This window comes from Terrapene carolina, unplaced genomic scaffold (assembly GCF_002925995.2).
Source record: "Terrapene carolina triunguis isolate 2854851 unplaced genomic scaffold, T_m_triunguis-2.0 Scaffold68, whole genome shotgun sequence".
Taxonomy (NCBI): Eukaryota; Metazoa; Chordata; order Testudines; family Emydidae; genus Terrapene; species Terrapene triunguis.
The window spans coordinates 45,039,748-45,057,651 of NW_020664419.1; the positions used below are offsets into that span (position 1 = coordinate 45,039,748).

The 17,904-nt window shown below is 41.6% G+C and overlaps 1 protein-coding gene across 3 annotated transcripts in view; it reads left to right on the forward strand.

Moving 5' to 3' along the window:
- IMMP2L (inner mitochondrial membrane peptidase subunit 2) overlaps window positions 1-17,904 on the forward strand; it is an 838,991-nt gene that overhangs the window by 30,515 nt on the left and 790,572 nt on the right. For all 3 annotated transcript variants that reach the window (XM_024200959.3, XM_024200943.3, XM_029910883.1), the window contains exons 2-3: window positions 7,665-7,802; window positions 17,191-17,294. In XM_024200959.3, coding sequence (XP_024056727.1) covers window positions 7,668-7,802; window positions 17,191-17,294 — 239 coding nt within the window. In that variant the 5' untranslated portion in view covers window positions 7,665-7,667. The remainder of the gene's footprint in view (window positions 1-7,664; window positions 7,803-17,190; window positions 17,295-17,904) is intronic.

Below are 17,904 nucleotides of genomic sequence, written 5' to 3' on the forward strand. Positions count from 1 at the left end.
GTTGAGATCCCACTTTCATGAAGAAAATTTGCTGTCCATTTACTTCCTGGGTGAGGGATACTGGGATGTTGTCTTTGTCTTCCAAATATAGAAGAGCAAACCTTTAATGTGCACCTCAAGATAAAGTTCTCTCCTTCCACCATTTTTCTTTTCCTGTTAGTTGCTTTCTGAAGTTCTTACAGTCTTCTTGTTTTCATTCAGTTCAGACAAGTGATACAGACCCATTGTGAACAAGATGACTCAATTTACATGTAAACAGATAGATGGATACACATTTCTTGTCTGACAGAAAATCTGTTTTTCACCTGTACTGGTGACCAACCCCCAGACACAAACTTTAAGAACATATTTTCAGTGTCTATGCATAACTCCTTATGCAGCATCCATATATGTGTTTCTCAATTATATTGATGACCAGTGTGACACCAGTTTTCATTTAAGAACTCAGATGACATTCATTTTGTGATCTAGAATGTAGTTACCAGACTCAGGACATTCCTGTAACCCAGTGGTGGGCAACCTGCGGCCCATGGGCTGCACGTGGCCCATCAGGGTAATTTGCTGGCGGTCCGCGAGACTGTTTGTTTACATTGACCGTCTGCAGGCATGGTCGCCTGCAGCTCCCATAACGGCGAACCGCGGCCCGCCAGTGGATTACCCCGACGGGCCGCAGGTTGCCCACCACTGCTGTAACCCATCTGCATCCTCTTTCTAATTAGCATTAAGGTTCTTGAGTCACAGTATGTTTGGCATGTATTGGGAGGAAGTGAGCAGATTGCCCTGCAGGACTCCTAAGCTTGTAAGGCACTATTGTGGTGGGGAAATTATGCTTTATGGTGGAATTTAGGGAGCAAGGAACCCTGTAGAGTTTAGGGGTATGTCTAGAGACAATGGGCTTTTCTAAATTGGGATGAAAGATGTATCCACATTTTAATATGCTAGTAAGTTGTATTTTAATGTATTAGTTGGACAAGATAAATGCTAGTGGGAGCATAGTCTTCAACTCAACAAGTTTAGTGTGTGTTAAAGTCTGCACTGCCTTATCCACATTAGAGTTTTAAAATGTGATAACATGTGCTAGTAACAGCCTTCTAACAATACATCTTTAAATTCTAAACTAGGAATTTGTCTTGACTATCTCCATGTTTTCCCAGGCTCCTTTGCTTTCGTGAATTAGATAACCCAATTTCCTGGCCTCTCTTTGCTCCTTAAGTTCTGAACCTTGACTCCTGCTTCCTTTCCCAGCTTTGTCTCCCTGCAAAACTTCTAAATGCCAATGGATCCACTGTGAGCCTTACTATGTCAGCAGGAATCATGGATCTGATGTATATTCTATTTAGGTCCACTTCAGCTCCTGATAATGTTAAACAAAACAAATGCAACAAAGGGGAGCGTATCTTGTACTGGGGGCAGGAGGCAGGTGTTTCAAGGAAGCTAAGTAGGGAACCAGGAGGGTTGCATGCTCTACCAGAGCGAGGAGAAACCTGAGGCTTTTGAGTGCTGCAGGCATCTTAAGCTCGGTAGGGAAGGAAGGAAAGTGCTGGAGACTTTGCAGCACAACAGCTGTCACTGGAGCCAGGGGACTTCGGAATCCAGTTACTTGTATTGATCTCAACTGCTGGTGGTGGTTGCTGTTTTTCCATGAGTCACATGTACGCATGGTAACATACAGTATATTCTTAAAGCACTTAAGTCTCACATCAAATCCCTGAAGCTTAGTCAGTGACAGACAAAAATATTAATTCCTCCCAGCCCCAAAGTAACTAGATAGTGACTGGGATATATATTGGGAATGGAATATTTTGTCTTAACAATGTTTAGTTCTGCTCTTAAGTCCTTTAGTCATGCTAGTTATTAATTATCTCACATAAGCAAGAGTGTGTGGGGTGCCTTAAAACACAAATAAGACATGATCATAGCCCCAAAAAGCTTACAGACTAGTAATAGGCAGGAAGCAACAAGTGGGTAACAAGACGTTAGGGTGGGCTTGTGTAGGAAGTACAGGGGAAACACCAATAATATTATGTAGTTGGTGAAGGCTGGTGCATATGTTGATGGGTTAAAGAATTTTTTTTTTTTAAATGTATTTGGATAGTTTCTTGCCGGTATCACAGAAGTGTCTCTTCTAGACGGATTTAAACAAGGAGAGGGTAGTAGTCTGGCAGAGCAGCTTACAAAGGGTCATCCGTGCATAGGAGTTGGCGGAGCTGGTTGTGGGGGAAGTGCACAAACAGGGTATTAGGGCTGAGGAGGAGGAGTGGTGTGGGTGGGAAGGGACATAAGAGCCAAGACTGGATACAGGGAGGTGTAGAATTATGCAGGGTCTAGAAAGTGAAGGCAGGAAGCTTGCAAGTGATGCCGCGGAGAAGGGGGAGCCAGTGAGGAGACTGGTAAAAGAGGTTGGTATGACATGGTTGGTTTGATGGGCAAGGAAGGTGATTTCAGAGGCAGTATTTTGTATGGAGTAGTTCTAGGAGTGAATTTCAGCTGCTTCAGCCAATGGTTTGTTCTAAAACAATAAGATGGAAATACAGTATTTGTTAAATTTGTTTAGGATCAGTAAGTTTTAACTTTGTGCTTCACAACCTGTTTCAGATACTTTGCAAAAGCAAATGATGCAAATTGAGAATGATTTCAGAGAAAATGAGTTAATGAAATCTAATGTACAGGGAGAAAAGTCACTGAATCGTAGAGGTAGACATATTAAATCTGTATATCAGTTATGCCTCTCTTATCAAGTATCCTAGATTATAATAAAGATCCACATGAGGAAAATCGTTTGAAGAAGAGTTTTAAATCTCATGAAGGCTAACATCAAGAATGATAGAAAAGATATTTCAGTCTTTTGGGTGAAAGATCTTATCATTGATGTTGTGGTCAAAGACCCCCATGCAGTCATTTTAGTTCAACGACTCAAGCCTGAGGCCAGTTTATTGACATACAAACCAGTGTACTGGGGTGTAGTCCGGAGACCAACACCCCGAGCCCTACACGCAGGCGGGCTTTTATTCCATTAAACCACAAGCAAGGTACAAACAATACGTCATGAGTTAAGAAATTGGGGACAAATCACAAGCTAGGCATGGGGTGAGCACGAGCTGATCACGAGCTAAGAAGCTGGGGTTGGGGTCAGTCCTCCCTCCCCCCTCCCCTTGCCTTCTTTCTTAATTTTCCGAGAAGTGGGTGTTTATTTGGGTAGAGGGGCGTTCGGTGGTTTCCGCAGGGGTGGTGCTCGGCCCTAGCTTGGGTACATTTCTTAAGACTTGGTCCATGTCATTTTCCGGGGGATTTCGGCGAAGGGCTAAGGGGGGCTTTTCCAGGAGATGCTTAAAGGGGAACTATTATTGGTTAATTTGCAGATAGCTGGAATTAGAAAATATTGCAAACAATAGCAGCAAGGATGATTAACTCTTTGCAAAACAATTTCTTAATACCTAGCAACTTGCGGTTATTATATTTCTAAAGCCTTGCGGTTATTATATTTCTAAAGCTATCAGAGGGGTAGCCGTGTTAGTCTGAGTCTGTAAAAAGCAACAGAGGGTCCTGTGGCACCTTTAAGACTAACAGAAGTATTGGGAGCATAAGCTTTCGTGGGTAAGAACCTCACTTCTTCAGATGCAAGTCATGAGTCTTTCCGTCAGAGGGTGTATGTTGAGACTGGTACTACCGGAACTTTGGCTATTGGAAAGGAGGCCCCCCTGCTCTGTTCCTCCACATTGATAAAATATTGAAATCTGTAAAGAATTCAAGTGAACATAGGCGGTGAATTACATGGGTCCGTGGTGCCTGTGCTCCACCAATGTTTGGGGCCGGGCCTCTCCCCCGGCTCCGCCCGCCGCCCCCGCACACTCCCCGGAGCATCCCTGGGCAGCAGCTGGCTGCTGCTTCCTGCGCTGTGCTCCCTTGCCGGCTGCTGGCTGGCTCCTTTCACGCTGTGCCCACTGCTCCGGCTAAAAGGGAGTGGAGTGGGTTGAGCTGGCTGCTGCTGCTGTGGTCTGCATAGGGAGGAGGCACACATGACATGATGGTAGCCCTCCCCCCGGGCCCTGACCCTTCACCAGTCAGGCCACTAGGTGATGGGCGCATCCTCCTACTCTTCCCCTCCTCCGCTCCCTGGCGCTGGGCAGTGCGCACATAGCACCGTGGGGGGCCGGCGGAGAGGGGCCCTAGGAGCACATGCAGTGTGGTGCAGGATGAGTGTGCTGCCGGCGGCAGGCCCACCGACAGCAATTCTGGACCTCAGGGCAGATCAATCAATGGGGCCCTTGTCCCTACCCTCGTCCGGGGCTACAAGCCCCCCTGCCCGGAGAAGCCCTGAGGGCCACCCCCCACCAGAGGAGCCCTGTGCCAGCTGCAGCCCTGTCCCACATCTGTGTCCGGAGGAGCCCCAGGGCAGCTGCAGCTGCGCCGACCGAACCTGCTGTGGGGAAAAGCTGCAGTATCTCTTTTCAAAGACAGTTTTGATATGCCCCATGCAGGTTCCTGGGCAGCTGAGGCAGTGGTGTTTGCTACTCTGCTGCCTCAGCCACCCCGGAACCTGCATGGGGCATATCAAAAGTGTCTGAATCAAGAGATGCTTTTCCCTAGAGCAGGCAGAGCTACTGCGGCAATAGCTGGGGCCCCAGGACTTTTTAAATCACCCAGACTCCTAGGCAGTTGCCCCCTTTATCCCCTGCCCCTTGTTGCCAGGCCTGGCTGGCGGGAAGAGGGGGGGCGGGGGGGCCCTCCCCCAGAGTTCGCTGATGCCAGTGGGGAGAGGGCTGGGGGGAGTCCTGCTCCAGCCCCAGCCCCGAGGCAGCCTGCCTGCACCCCAAACTCCTCGTCCCCAGCCCGAGCCCCAGCCAGAGCGCTCACCTCCCTGCACCCCAACCCTCTGCGCCAGCCCTGAGCCCCCTCCTGCATCCTGAACCCCTCATCCCTGGCCTCACCCTCACACCCCAACCCTCTGCCCTAGCCCTGAGCCCCCTCCCAAACCCCTCACCCCCAACCCCACCCCAGAGCCCTCATCCCCAGCCCGAGCCCTCATCCCCCCCACATTGTGCAATATAGGGAAACTGTTAAATGCTTACTGTTTCCAGTCCATTTTTACATTATTTTAAAAAATATGTATCGGCTTACAAGGCAGGTGTGTGTGTCGTGGGGTGGGACTTGGACCCGTTCTAGGCACCACCAAAAATTATACAAACCTGGTGCCCATGCAAGTGAAAAATGTGCTTATCATTTATTTTGCAGAGCTGACTCTTGTCACATAAGTTTAATACTTTATGAAGCTACGCTTCCATGTCTGGAACAGAAATGTAGTTTGCAATATTATTTCATTAAATATGCTTGGAATATCTTACAATGCAAATAGTCTGTGTAGCACAACTGTGTTTCTGACAAGGAGTGAACAATAAGAAATTATAATATGTAACTTTAAAAATTCTGTAGTTAAGAAGATTGAACCAAATAACTTAAAGAACTACAATATTTTCCTCCAAAAATACTCTCTGTTCATTGTGCATAGTCATACTGGATGACTCTAGACTTCAGAGGGGAGAGCCCAGTCTATTCTCCTAACTATGCACAAATAACTCCTATTAAAGTCAGCAGAGTTGCACACATGTCAAGGAGAATAAATCTTATGTTTTGAGAGTTCAGTAAGTTAAAATGCTTCTTAAAAAGTAAATTTTAGTGCTCTAGAAATATGCTATATTGAAAGCGCTGAAGATAGAACTTTATTTAACCAGAGAAATGGGTAAAACACGGGTATAAATATCCTCACTCTGCTCCCCCAGTGTGCTTCAACACTCGGTTTCAGGGAACACTTTTAGGGATGAAAGGGTATTTCAGTCATTGTATTCATCCAGTCATTTGTTTCTCATCTGTGAGAACATCAAAAAAAAGATGCTGATTGTGCTGGTGATCTGTGTGTGTGAGATATGGACACATGTATATTAGCAACTGGACTGAGGCCATCAGTTGTATTTACTATATAAATTGCTCTTCTGTAAGTGCTGACAAATTGTTTGGTTTTGTACATGACACAGATGTATTATTCCCAACCCCAAAATCATGAATCAAGCCTCCTCAAAATTATAAGTGACTCAAAGTTTGAGATTTTTAAAAAATTAAATTATGTTTTTGGTCTGTTTCCTGATTTTTGAACTCCCCCATCCACCTCCTGTGTGTGTGAAAATTACAGTGTTGCCAACTCTTAAAAATTTATAATAAATAAAATGATTTTGGATTTAAGTGCAGAAGCTCTTACTTCAGAACCAAATGGAGATTGGGACCCCATTGTGCTGGGCACCGTACAAACATACAATAAGAGACAGTCCCTCTCCTGAAGAGCTTACTGGTACTGCAAAGCATGGTGGTGAGTTTGTGATATGGGAGTGGGAACTGGGACTCACCAAATTCCTCTCCTATAGGAGCTACCAACCATCCTTTAGATGGGAACAGCAGTTCAAACTGGATGATTGACAAGGGAAAAGCTATGTTGCTTTCAGCAATGCCCTGAGGTAGCCAGTCCCCATTAAGGGCTAATGACGTACCTTCTAGAACAAGGCTTGCTTTCTGGAAAATAAGTTTATAAAATCAAGTTCTGACTTTTTTGTAGTTTGCACAAGCAGGGTCTTTCGCACTGTGACAGTTTAAGGCAGGAAGCCTGAATTTAATATGGTGGAAAAGTGTAGTCAGTGTATGGATTCAAAGAGTAAGGTGATGTGGTTATGGTACCAGAGAAGGAAGAGGCACTTAGCAGCTGTGTTTTGTGTGGAGTAGTAGGTAATGGGATGTTACGAGGATGAGAGAGGATAAAGTTTCAGGAATCAAGACAGGAGACTTGGATATGAAGTGGTGACTTTAGAGTTGAAACAGTCTATATTTCATCACCAACCTACTGAGTTGTCCAGTCTGCCACTCTGCTTTTAACTTATTAACGTTATGGCAATAAATCAAGGAGTTAAAGCAGTACTGCATGTCCACATGACTTATATGACTAATTACATTTGGCTGGTGTCTGAAACAATTGCAGTGATGTTTGCTACACACTTTGTGTGTGTGTTACGTTGTGAAAGTGGAGATGTGATAGAAGAACTTTTATGTCCTATGTTACAAAATGAATGACATCTTTCATATGCATAATATAACTGTTTCTCTTCTTAGCCATAGATTTCATAATCTCCAATGGCAGGGAAAAAATATTTGGAAACACTGACATTATACTCTGATTCATTATGCTCCAAATTTGTTTCCTTATAGTTGATAAGTTTTTGCTACAGATACATAACTGGGTTTTATCTGGCTGTATTGCTGTTAACAGTTGCACTAAACAAGTGGCTTGACTATTACTCATTACAGTATATCAAACTTACCGGTACTTCTAAAAGTAAAGTCCACATAAAATGGTTAAAATAGATAAAAAGTGATTGAGAGAATGCCAGACATCAAACTCCATTTGTCTATATCAGCAGATACATAACTATTGTTTTAATCACTGCAGGTTTCTAACTTTTCCTTCTGTTGTATGCATTCATCTTTTCATAGCAGATGCTGAGGAGCACTGACAAATTATAGTTCATTTATCAATAAGTGTTCGTTGCTTGATTACGATGAAAAACCCTGCTACTATTTAAGACTTGTTTTTACAGCGTTTCCATTTTCTTCCTTCATCTTTTCAGATTATGGCACAGGCTCAAGGTTTTGGGAGGAGATACATTAAAGCCTTTTTTAAAGGCTTCTTTGTTGCTGTTCCTGTGACAGTCACTTTTCTAGATAGAGTGGCCTGTGTAGCAAGAGTGGAAGGAGCATCAATGCAGGTAACAAAGCTTTATTTACTATTAAATTAAATCCATATGTTTAGCAAGGCCTGTCTCTCAATTTTAAATAACTGATAACCCAGTTTTAAAGGTGGAGGGTGCAGGTGGGATATTGTGTAGTAAAATGAAATGTATGGACAGGGCCTTACCTCATGGAGTGGTCTGCTTTCTAATATGTCACACGGGTATTCTGTAGTATGGCAAGAAAAGGCTCTTGGGAGTAAAACTTCACAGAATACTATAATGCCAAGGAAAGCAAAGAGGTATTCTTTCAACAAAAGATCTTGCTAAAATTTTGGCAAATCCAGATATACTCATTTTACAGGAGTAAAAATTTCAGTATGAAATGTTCTATTTAAAACACTATGCATTTTAATTTTAAAAGAAAAAACAACTATTACCAGGCTTATTATTACTCATGACTTGTGTACAGGTATCATTTCAATAAGGAACCTGTGGAACTCGTTGCCAGCGGATGTTGTTAAGGCCAAAACTACAATTGGGTTCAAAAAAGATTTAGATAAATTCATGGAGGATAGGTCAATCAATGGTCAGCATTGCCAACATGGTCAGTGATGCAACACCATGCCCTGGGTGTCCCTAGCCTCTGACCACCAGAAGCTGGTAATGGACAACAGGGGATGGAACACTTGATTATTGTCTGTTCTGTTCATTCCCTCTGAAGCTCCTGGTATTGGCCACTGTCGGAAGACAGAATACTGGGCTAAATGAACCATTGATCTGACATCCTATATGGCTATTCTTATATTTTTAAGCTGGAAAATAGATGGCTTAAAATCGTGCTAATGCTTATTTTGTTTATTCGGAAAGTGATATTCTAATGAGGTTATAGTGTATGCTTGCGATATAAACTGGTGTACTAAAGCACATGAATATTGTGATATTTTTTGCAGTTTAAAGGGACATTTAAAAGGAAACAAAAGATTCTTGCTACTGAAAACCACCACTGCTTCCCCTTACTGTGTTATTGGGACTTTTCAAATGGATGCTGTTTCAATTTTGCAATTCTGTCAGAGTGATTCTGTTTGCCCGTTGCTTCATTGCATTCTGATGACCATATTCCAACATGTGTAGCTGTAGTATCTATCTTCTTCTAACAGTGCAATCACCCGTCCCCCAGTGAAAATTACCTTAGTGTAGCAAGGGGATTGTCTTCTCTGTCTTCTTTTTTTGATGTCCTGAGCCCAATGAGAATTAAAGGTCTTCAGCACTACTAGGATCAGCCTCTAAAGGTTTGAAAATGCTGATTCATAGTATTTGAAATGTTTTGGGCTCGATGAACTTTCAACAAACCACATGTTTGCATTTCCTGTCAGCTCACCTGATGGGCTACAAGGGAGCCTTGACTTCCAGAGTCCATGGCTTTGGGCTGCCCTGCATGCTGATTGCCACAGGGCTGGGGACCCCAGGGCTTCCAGACTCCTGGGCCTGCTGACTCCCCAGGATTCCTGATTCTCACAGCCTGGTAGGGCTGCCCTGAAGGTGTAGATGTCATAAACTTGGCATCTGGTGGTTCTTGTAAATTTCACGGTTGCCCACCAATGTCAGTTTCACTCACCAGATGCCAGGGTCTTGGGGAGCAGATTTCACTTTTAAAACACCATGTGTCGATGTTTCTGAAACAAAAATTTCATGGAATTTCCATTTCATAGGAAACTTCAAAAATATTTGGTTTACCAAATTTCAAAATGTTGACATTTCCCACTAAACAAATTCAAGTTTTGGCCAGCTCTACTTTTGTCCAATAGCTGAAAAATGTATGTTAATTTTTTAGCCCATTGAGTCAGGACCTCAGATTTACATCTCCTGAAAGGCAGCTGTTGTCAGATGCTATCGGTGTGGTGCTCTGCTTTCTCCTATGTTGGTATCACTCGGCTGCGTGCATGTGTTCCCTCTGTGTGCTTCCCCAGCTCTGCGCAGATAGCTGACCCAGCAGACCCGAAGAGAACCCCCAATAACCACAGAGTCTAGTAAGATGCAAAGTCACGTCGACTAGGTTTATTGCGACCTTGGACACAATTGCAGTTCCCCGTAGATTACTTAGTCTACCGGGCATACTACGAGAAAGTGTCTCTTGGCAATGGACCCGGCTCAGTCAGTGGCGGGACTTTCCACTGCCCCCTCGGCCGGACAAAGATATCCACTCAGGGATGCATTCTTATACACAGATACAAACAAGTTACACATCACTCCTGACGTATTGAGGTGCAACCCCTCTACGCAGCAAGGTACAACCCCTCTACGTAGTAAGGTGCCGCCTCTCACCTTGTACATGTTGGTTCGAACAAAACAACTCTATCCATCATTTTACCCTTTTGCCCCTGTCATTGGGATGGGTCGGCCTGTTCCTTGTTATCTGTGTGGAATGTGCAAGTATCCGAATGTTCTGATATCTAGTGTCCAGTACCTTTTAGGTATGTATCTTTTTGCAGCATCAGCAAATCAATATTTCCTTTCCTTGCCAGCTTCTGTGAGCAGGACCTGCCTCTGGCTCACAGCTTAACTTTGCTTTATGGTAGCAAAGTCTTGACCATTACTTTAGTTCAGGCCTTAGGCCTCATACCAGGCCTCTGATACAAGGGTTTATGTCTCAGGGCCTCCTCTTACTACAGCAGCATCTCCAACAATACAATACAATACGTTCTAGAACCATGCTGGAATATTGGTTTAGTGCTGATTTGGAGGGATGAGTGTTACAACCCAATCCACATGATCTTTTGTATAAGATAAGTTTGAATAACACAAAAAGCATAGTTAAAAACAGTTATACTTCTATGCTATATAACATATCTCACATTCTTATGTCATGACATTTTTCAGAACACTACAAACCTTAACTCATTTTAAACATTTGTAATAAAATATTCAGTTATTTTTATGTGAAGGTTTATTAAATCCAAACGAGACCAATCTTTTAGCAGGCATGTTATTTTAAAGAAATGTATCTCTCTCTCATACTGCAGAGCTTGAGAAAGGAAAACTACAAGTCACTGCTTTAGATTGCCATTTTTTTATCTTGCACTCCAGAAAGTGATTTATGTTGAATGCATTTGAAAGCTATAGGATAGGAGGGAAAGTGAAGCTCAGTCAGCATGTAGTCTTATTCATCAATAGCATGCTTCTATTGGGTATATGATTGTGTTGACTTCAACATCTCACTGTATGATCTCCAAGATTTGATTTGTACTAGACCGCTTAGACGCCTAGCTGGCTTTTTGCACTCATTATTCTGATTCCTGCTGAGTTTGAAATTAAAAGTTATGTCAAGAAGCAAGGAATAGGGCTTTTTTTCTTTTCAGATTTTTTGCTTTTTGTTTTTATTTTGAACCCAGAACGTGTGTAATGTTGCTCCATAATCACTAAAGATTGTAACTCTTTTGATACTCTGGCAAATATACTGCACGGAGGTCCTCAAGAAAACAGATATTTTGCAATTTATCCTCAATCATTATGGCAGACTTCACAAATTTAATTGTTTCATGTTGATTTCGCATTTTCACAGTATTGAGAACCACCTGGTGGAACCTTTCTTCTGCTCAGTTACCTCTTTGTGGCTATTCATTACTAATCTGTAAAGTAATGCACCATTCAGTGTTACCACTCTTTACTGCTTCATCATCTAACTTTTTTTTCTTTTTAAATGTCCTTTTCTTTAAATCTCTAGTGGAGGCCTTGTTTCTTAGACCGTCAGAGTTTTATGGAGATATAGAACTGGAAGGGACCCTAAAAGGTCATCAAATCCAGCCCCCTGCCTTCACTAGCAGGACCAAGTACTGATTTTGCCCCAGATCCCTAAGTGGCCCCCTCAAGGATTGAACTTGCAACCCTGGGTTTAGCAGGCCAATACTCAAACCACTGAACTATCCCCCCCCTTGTGGTGTGCTCCTCTAACATCTTGTTAGTAATAGTGGACTTCAAATGGATTCGTGTTGATTTACAGCATTGAATATATGTGACACAGAAACAGCTGGTGTGATAATTTAGTAATTTACTGTTATGGATCTTGCAATTTTTCCTGTAATGTTGACTATACGCTTATTTTATAGGGTTACTGTCCTATATAAATGCACCTTCATTTTCAGTCTATATCTGTTCATGGCTTCTCCTGTTGAGTTACAATGCTTTCTGTTTGTCTGATACATTAAAGTTTGTTTATACTTCAGTGGATTGATCATGTTTTTTCCTAATGATGTGAAAAAAGGAACCCCCTGATGGTTAATGAATGTTAAGGATTCATATATCCAAATTAGCTGCTTTGAAATGTTAGATTACAAAATGAGCTTGCAATTTTATTTCCAAGTTCAGCAACAAACAATTGAGTGTGTTATACTAAGAATTTAGTCTGATGATCAATAACCTCTGACAAAGTACACCTGCCACTGTAAACACTACAGTAGCAAATATTTTTGACTATTATAATCCATTATGCAGTGTACCTGTAGTAATTACTTATTCTATGGCAATTTCTCCTTACATTATTATTGTAATATTATGATTACCGTGACTATTCCTATGCCTGCATGCTGCTTTGAATATTTCTCCTCTTCTTCAAGCTATAAGAAAATAAGCCTTAACCTTCTTGTGTCCACCAGCAGCATAACAAGTATCAAGTTAATCATTATTTATTGTTAAAGAGTGTATTACTTCCCTCATACTTATAGAACCTTGTGTCCCGTGAGGCTCCCTTAATATGACTGGGACCTCAATTTACATGCTTTTAGCATTAGATTCGTTAATAATTGGAGAGTCAAAGTGCTGTGTGACTTCTGCACCCTTGTTCTAAATTTAGACCCATGTGTCCCATTTGCACTGAACTATTAAGCCAGGAGCTTGAACAAACTGGAGAGGTTTCAGACTAGAGATATGTATGCAACATTTTTGTATTTTGTTTCCTTAAAAATAACAGCATTTATGGGTCCATTTGTTAACCCTCTTTCAGAAGTAGCATTAGGTGTGTTTGTGGATTTTTTTTAAAATTTGGGATTTTACTGCTAATAAAAAAGCATGGAGTGTAAGTTACCTGTAAACACAGTTTTATATATGGTGTTAGTGTTCAGGAAAGACATCACAATTTATACTGCTTGCTAGAAGATTTATTATTGTTTGCGGGGGACTGTAATTGTTAATGTAAAATGAAGGTCATCTCCTTCAGGTTCTCCCTTCTTCATGCCTTCTGCTCCTAAAGAACTGTTTCTATATGTCTCAATAAGATGTAATTTCATTATATCAAGATGCTGTGGGAAAGAAGCAAAGCAAGTTATCTTAAATTTCAGTGTGTCCCTTGGATGTAATGTTAAAACATAGCTATTAATGAATTGGGTACCAAGCCTCTACCTCCAAACAAACCATGTCAGTAATACAATTTTAATAACAGTATAATTTTCACAAACTTGGCATAAGGTTTAGAATGCTGTGGAATACAATGATATTAATATATCAGCATATATTTAAAGTATAGGAGAGTGTTTAACGTCACTAATCATTAGAACAGAAGACTGGGAGGCAACTGCTAGGTTGTAACTGTGTCACTGACTTGCTGTTTGTCCTTGGGCAGATCAGCTTACTTTTCCATGCCTTAAAACCCCCATCTTTAAAATGAAGATAATACTCACTTATCGCACAGGGACAAGGTGTTGTGAGTTTTGATGAATGCTGACATAGTATTTTGAAAGCTGTGTAAGCATAAGGTGTGAAATGCATCTACTTTTGGAGCCAGAGGTTCAAATTCCAACTGCGTCAAACCCACCCTCCAGCCTTACTGGGTTTCTCCGCACGAAGATATAGGCCGTGTCTACATGCCGACCATTTATGTTGGCAAAACTTATAACACTCAGGGGTGTGAAAAAACACCCCCTGAGTGACATAAGTTACGTGTCTCCCACCGACGTAACTACCGCTGCTCGTTGGGGGTGGTTTAATTTTGTTGACGGGAGAGCTCCCTTCCATCGGCATAGAGCGGTTACACGAGAGATCTTACAGCGGCGCAGCTGCATCAGTACAGCTGTGCCATAAGAACGGCCATACTGGGTCAGACCAAAATAAGTATTAGCATGATTTCAAGCCATCTATTTTGCAGCTTAGGAATATAAGAACAGCCATACAGGATGTCAGATCAAAGGTCTATCTAGTCCAGTATCCTGTCTTCCGACAGTGGCCAATGCCAGGTACCACACAGGGAATGAACAGAACAGGTAATCATCAAGTGATCAATCCCGTCGCCCATTCCCAGCTTCTGGCAACTGTAAACTCTCTAGTTTAGACATAGCCTTAGTGTGCAGCAAGCTAGGGTGTGAATGTTTCAAACAGCGGTATGTCAAAGTGCACTATGGAACTTTTAGTGCATGGCAGCAGGGTCCACACAGTGAGTTAGTGCACATTAGGCTAGTGTGCTGTAGATTTACACCCTGGCTTTCTGTGCACTAAGTCTCCATATAGACAAGCCCATAGGTAGATAAGTTGAGTACCAGGCAGTGCACTTGTGGGAATCTTTTAGATGAAACTTTATGTAGCTCTCCCCGCCACTTTCCTCCCTGGGTTACTCGGGAACAGGCAGCACTCACCTGTGTGCCTGGGCACCTGATGTTGTTGACATTAAAGGAGATCCTGAGTCCCAGTGGTGATGTTGGATAGGTGGGAGATGGCACTCTGTTGGTTCTGTGTATCAGCCCAGCCAAGATAACAAGCTGCACAACCTGTCTGAAGATGGGAGTTGGCCCCACCAAATGTCAGCAGCTCTGGATCCTGGTTCGATGGGAAGATTACTCTGCCTCTCCTGAGACTCAGTCTCTCTGCTGTGCCCCTTCCCTTGCAAGCACTTTCCCAAATAAGAGTAGGGGTTGCTCACTGTACCTTCATGGCAGGCTCATCTCAGTCAGCTCCAGGCACAGCAATAGTCTCTCCCCTGGCTCCAGTGAAGCCACAAACCATCTCTGAATCTCCTTGCTCGATCAAAGCCCCAGCAGGCTTTCTGCAGCAGCTTCTATCTTCCTAGCAGCAGCTCCTGGTATGGACAGAGCGCCACACCGGCAGTCTGGCTCCTTTCCTCTCTCTTCCTTCCTCTCCCCCCCCCCCCCCATGGAGCCCACTGCCTGCACTCCCTGGAAGAGAGAGTCTCTCACTCTTTCCCCAAGGCATCATGTGAGTTGTAATCTTGCACACAGGATCTTCCCAAGTAGAACAGTCCCAATAAAGTTCAGAGGCCCCTCTAATAAAAGGGGCCTATACATAAAAAGTAGGGTCTGTGCATTCTACATAGACATCAGAGATTCTATGACACTTTCAATTACATTAGGGGTTTGTGCTTTTGTCATTGCTCCAATATCCTCTATCCTCACTGTCATGCAGGATGCTACGTACCCATTGGTTGCTACCCTCCAGTCCAGAGGTGGTTGCATTTCAGTGGCCTGAATATAGTTTGTGAATTATTTGCAAAGTAAAGTGCTATGCAAATGTATAAATTATCCTCTGATGAAAGATGCTGCATAAATAGAAAGTATAATATAAGTAGGAAATAACATTAAAAAAATTCTGATGTCCACTGAAATATAGTTGTAATAAGATGATTTCCCTTAACTGGTGCTTGCTGTACATATAGTTTGTTAAATAACTATGATTATACCTGCCATTTCTAAGTATTATGGGCCAAATTCCATTGACCTGCATTGGAGTTTTGCCAATTTACACCAGTGGAAATTTGACTCTGTGAGTTTAAACCTGCAGATAAAAAGGAAACTATCTTTAGTAGTTAGTACCTGACTAAAATAATGTATCGTAAATAAATGTTTTATACCTTGTTCTGATACTGATGTCTATGCATGAGCTTCATTCGTGTTAACATGACTTATACCTGCCTAAAACCTTGGTGGATCCATTTTTGTCTTATGTCCATAAGCTAATATCACACAAGTCCTATTTTAAATAAATCTTTGTCAGCCTCTGTCTGGGTAGGAAACAAAAGAGGAATGAAGAAACACTGTTTATAATGAAGAGAAATTGCATTCAATTTTTAAGCAGCTTTATAAATAGAAACAGAGTCAATGAGTAGGCGGATGAGAAAATATGAATCATTACAATTACGTTAGTGAAGCTGAATTTTTTGTCAGAAATTCTAGGTAGTCTTCTTTAGCAACATAATTTGTAAATAATTATTGTGAATATAAGTAAACTGAGGCCTACACTGAGTGATGACAGGTTGATGAGAGCTCTAAGACAATGTGTTGGGAGGACTTCATTTCAATGCATTGTGCCTGTTTGTTGTGATCATCACAGATATATCCAATATGAGCTGGAGAGCCCCAGAAGCTAATTAGCTCATGGTTGGTGGAATGCTCCACATAAATGTCAAAGAACAGAGAACTGAAAGGTGGAATCTGAAGTCTTTTCTGCAATTAATTAAGATACATGTCAGTTAGCACTGTAATAACAACATGACAGCTGGAGCTGGTTGAATATTTTCTGATGGAATACTTCCATTGGAAAATGCTGATTTGATAGCATCAAAACATTCTGCTGTAGCATAATGATTCTGTCAAAACTTTCAGTGGAAACAAGGTAGGCCAACTAGCCTTGTTGCCTGCCAGCCTGGGCACGCCCTGCTTCCCAGGGCAGCTGGGAGGAAGCTGAAAAATTCCATTTTGGTTGTCCTGTGACCTTTTTTTTTTTTTTTAAACCTTTCGTCCTGATTCAGGATAAATATTTTTTTTTTTTCAAAATTTTCCACATGATGGAAATGCCATTTTTCGACCAGCTCTGTTGGCAACTGTCTATTATAGCCTCAAAGAAGGGGTTAGCAGTCTCAGAACTCTCTCAAGAGGCAGGTATTTGATTGGACTGATGCCAACGTGACTGAGTACATTCCTGAACTCTAAATCTGTCAAGCAAAGGGGCGTGCTAGCAGATGACCTCCATTACATATTTCAGGGACAACATGAGTGATACTTGATACAGACTATGGTGGAATGGCTCTTCTAAAAATGGTGCCACTCTTCATGAGAAGTTGTAGTGGAAAGCATTCTTGATTCCTGTTGTATCCTAAGAAGAGTATGGAATTGCAGTTGAATTACAATTTGCATATTGTAGTGTATTGCAAGATGTACATTGCATATTGTAGTGTATTGCAAGATGTACATTGTACTTTACTATAAATATATGGCATTTAACTATATCAGCACCTAATATAAGTAGGTTCCACTGAACATACTCTTCTCACCAGTGATTCCGATCCTGGTCCCATAAAACCAATGGCCATTAGCTTTAATGGGATCAGGATTGGGACCTCCCAGGAAATGGGAGAGGAGCTGGAGAGGAGTTTTAGGAAAAATGTTGAATTTCTTACTTTTAACATAAAACTGTTTTCCTCTTTCCTTAGCCTTCCTTGAATCCAGGGGAAAGACAGGTGTCTGATGTAGTGCTTTTAAACCATTGGAGTATTAGGAATTATGAAGTGCAACGTGGAGACATTGTGTCATTAGTGTAAGTAATTTCAAATACATTTCAATACATATTTATGCACATCTTGAACCGTCAGCATTGTAATAGGTTTCATCTGTAATGCCACAGTGTATTTTTGCATGCTGGCAATGAAGCTATACAGAAAATTGATTGTATGAGCAACAAATGCATTATTATTGTAAATTTTCAACATACAAGAAATCTTCAAAGGGTTCAGTATCATGGATTTGCTTGAAAGGAGAAAAATGTCAAGTACTGTTATATAAATGTTTACAAGAACTGCCAAGAAAAAAAGACATGCGCAGTAAGGTATTTGAGATTTCTAATCAAATATAGTGATCAGTTCAATGATAATTATAGATCTGGAATACAGTAGGTAAAAAAACACATGGATTAATGTAGCATATGAAGAGACTATTTTTTTAGGTCATGTTGCTTTATGGATATATTTAATTCAGGAGGAAAACCCTCTATTTTCTTAATGTTTAACATATCATAGTAACTTTTATCTGGAAAAGTCTATTTACCACATTTAAGTTTAAGTAAGATCACAAAAATCAGACTTCTCTTTAAAGTACAACTTTATTAAAAAAAAAAAAAAAAAAAAAAAAAAAAAAAATAAAAAAAAAAA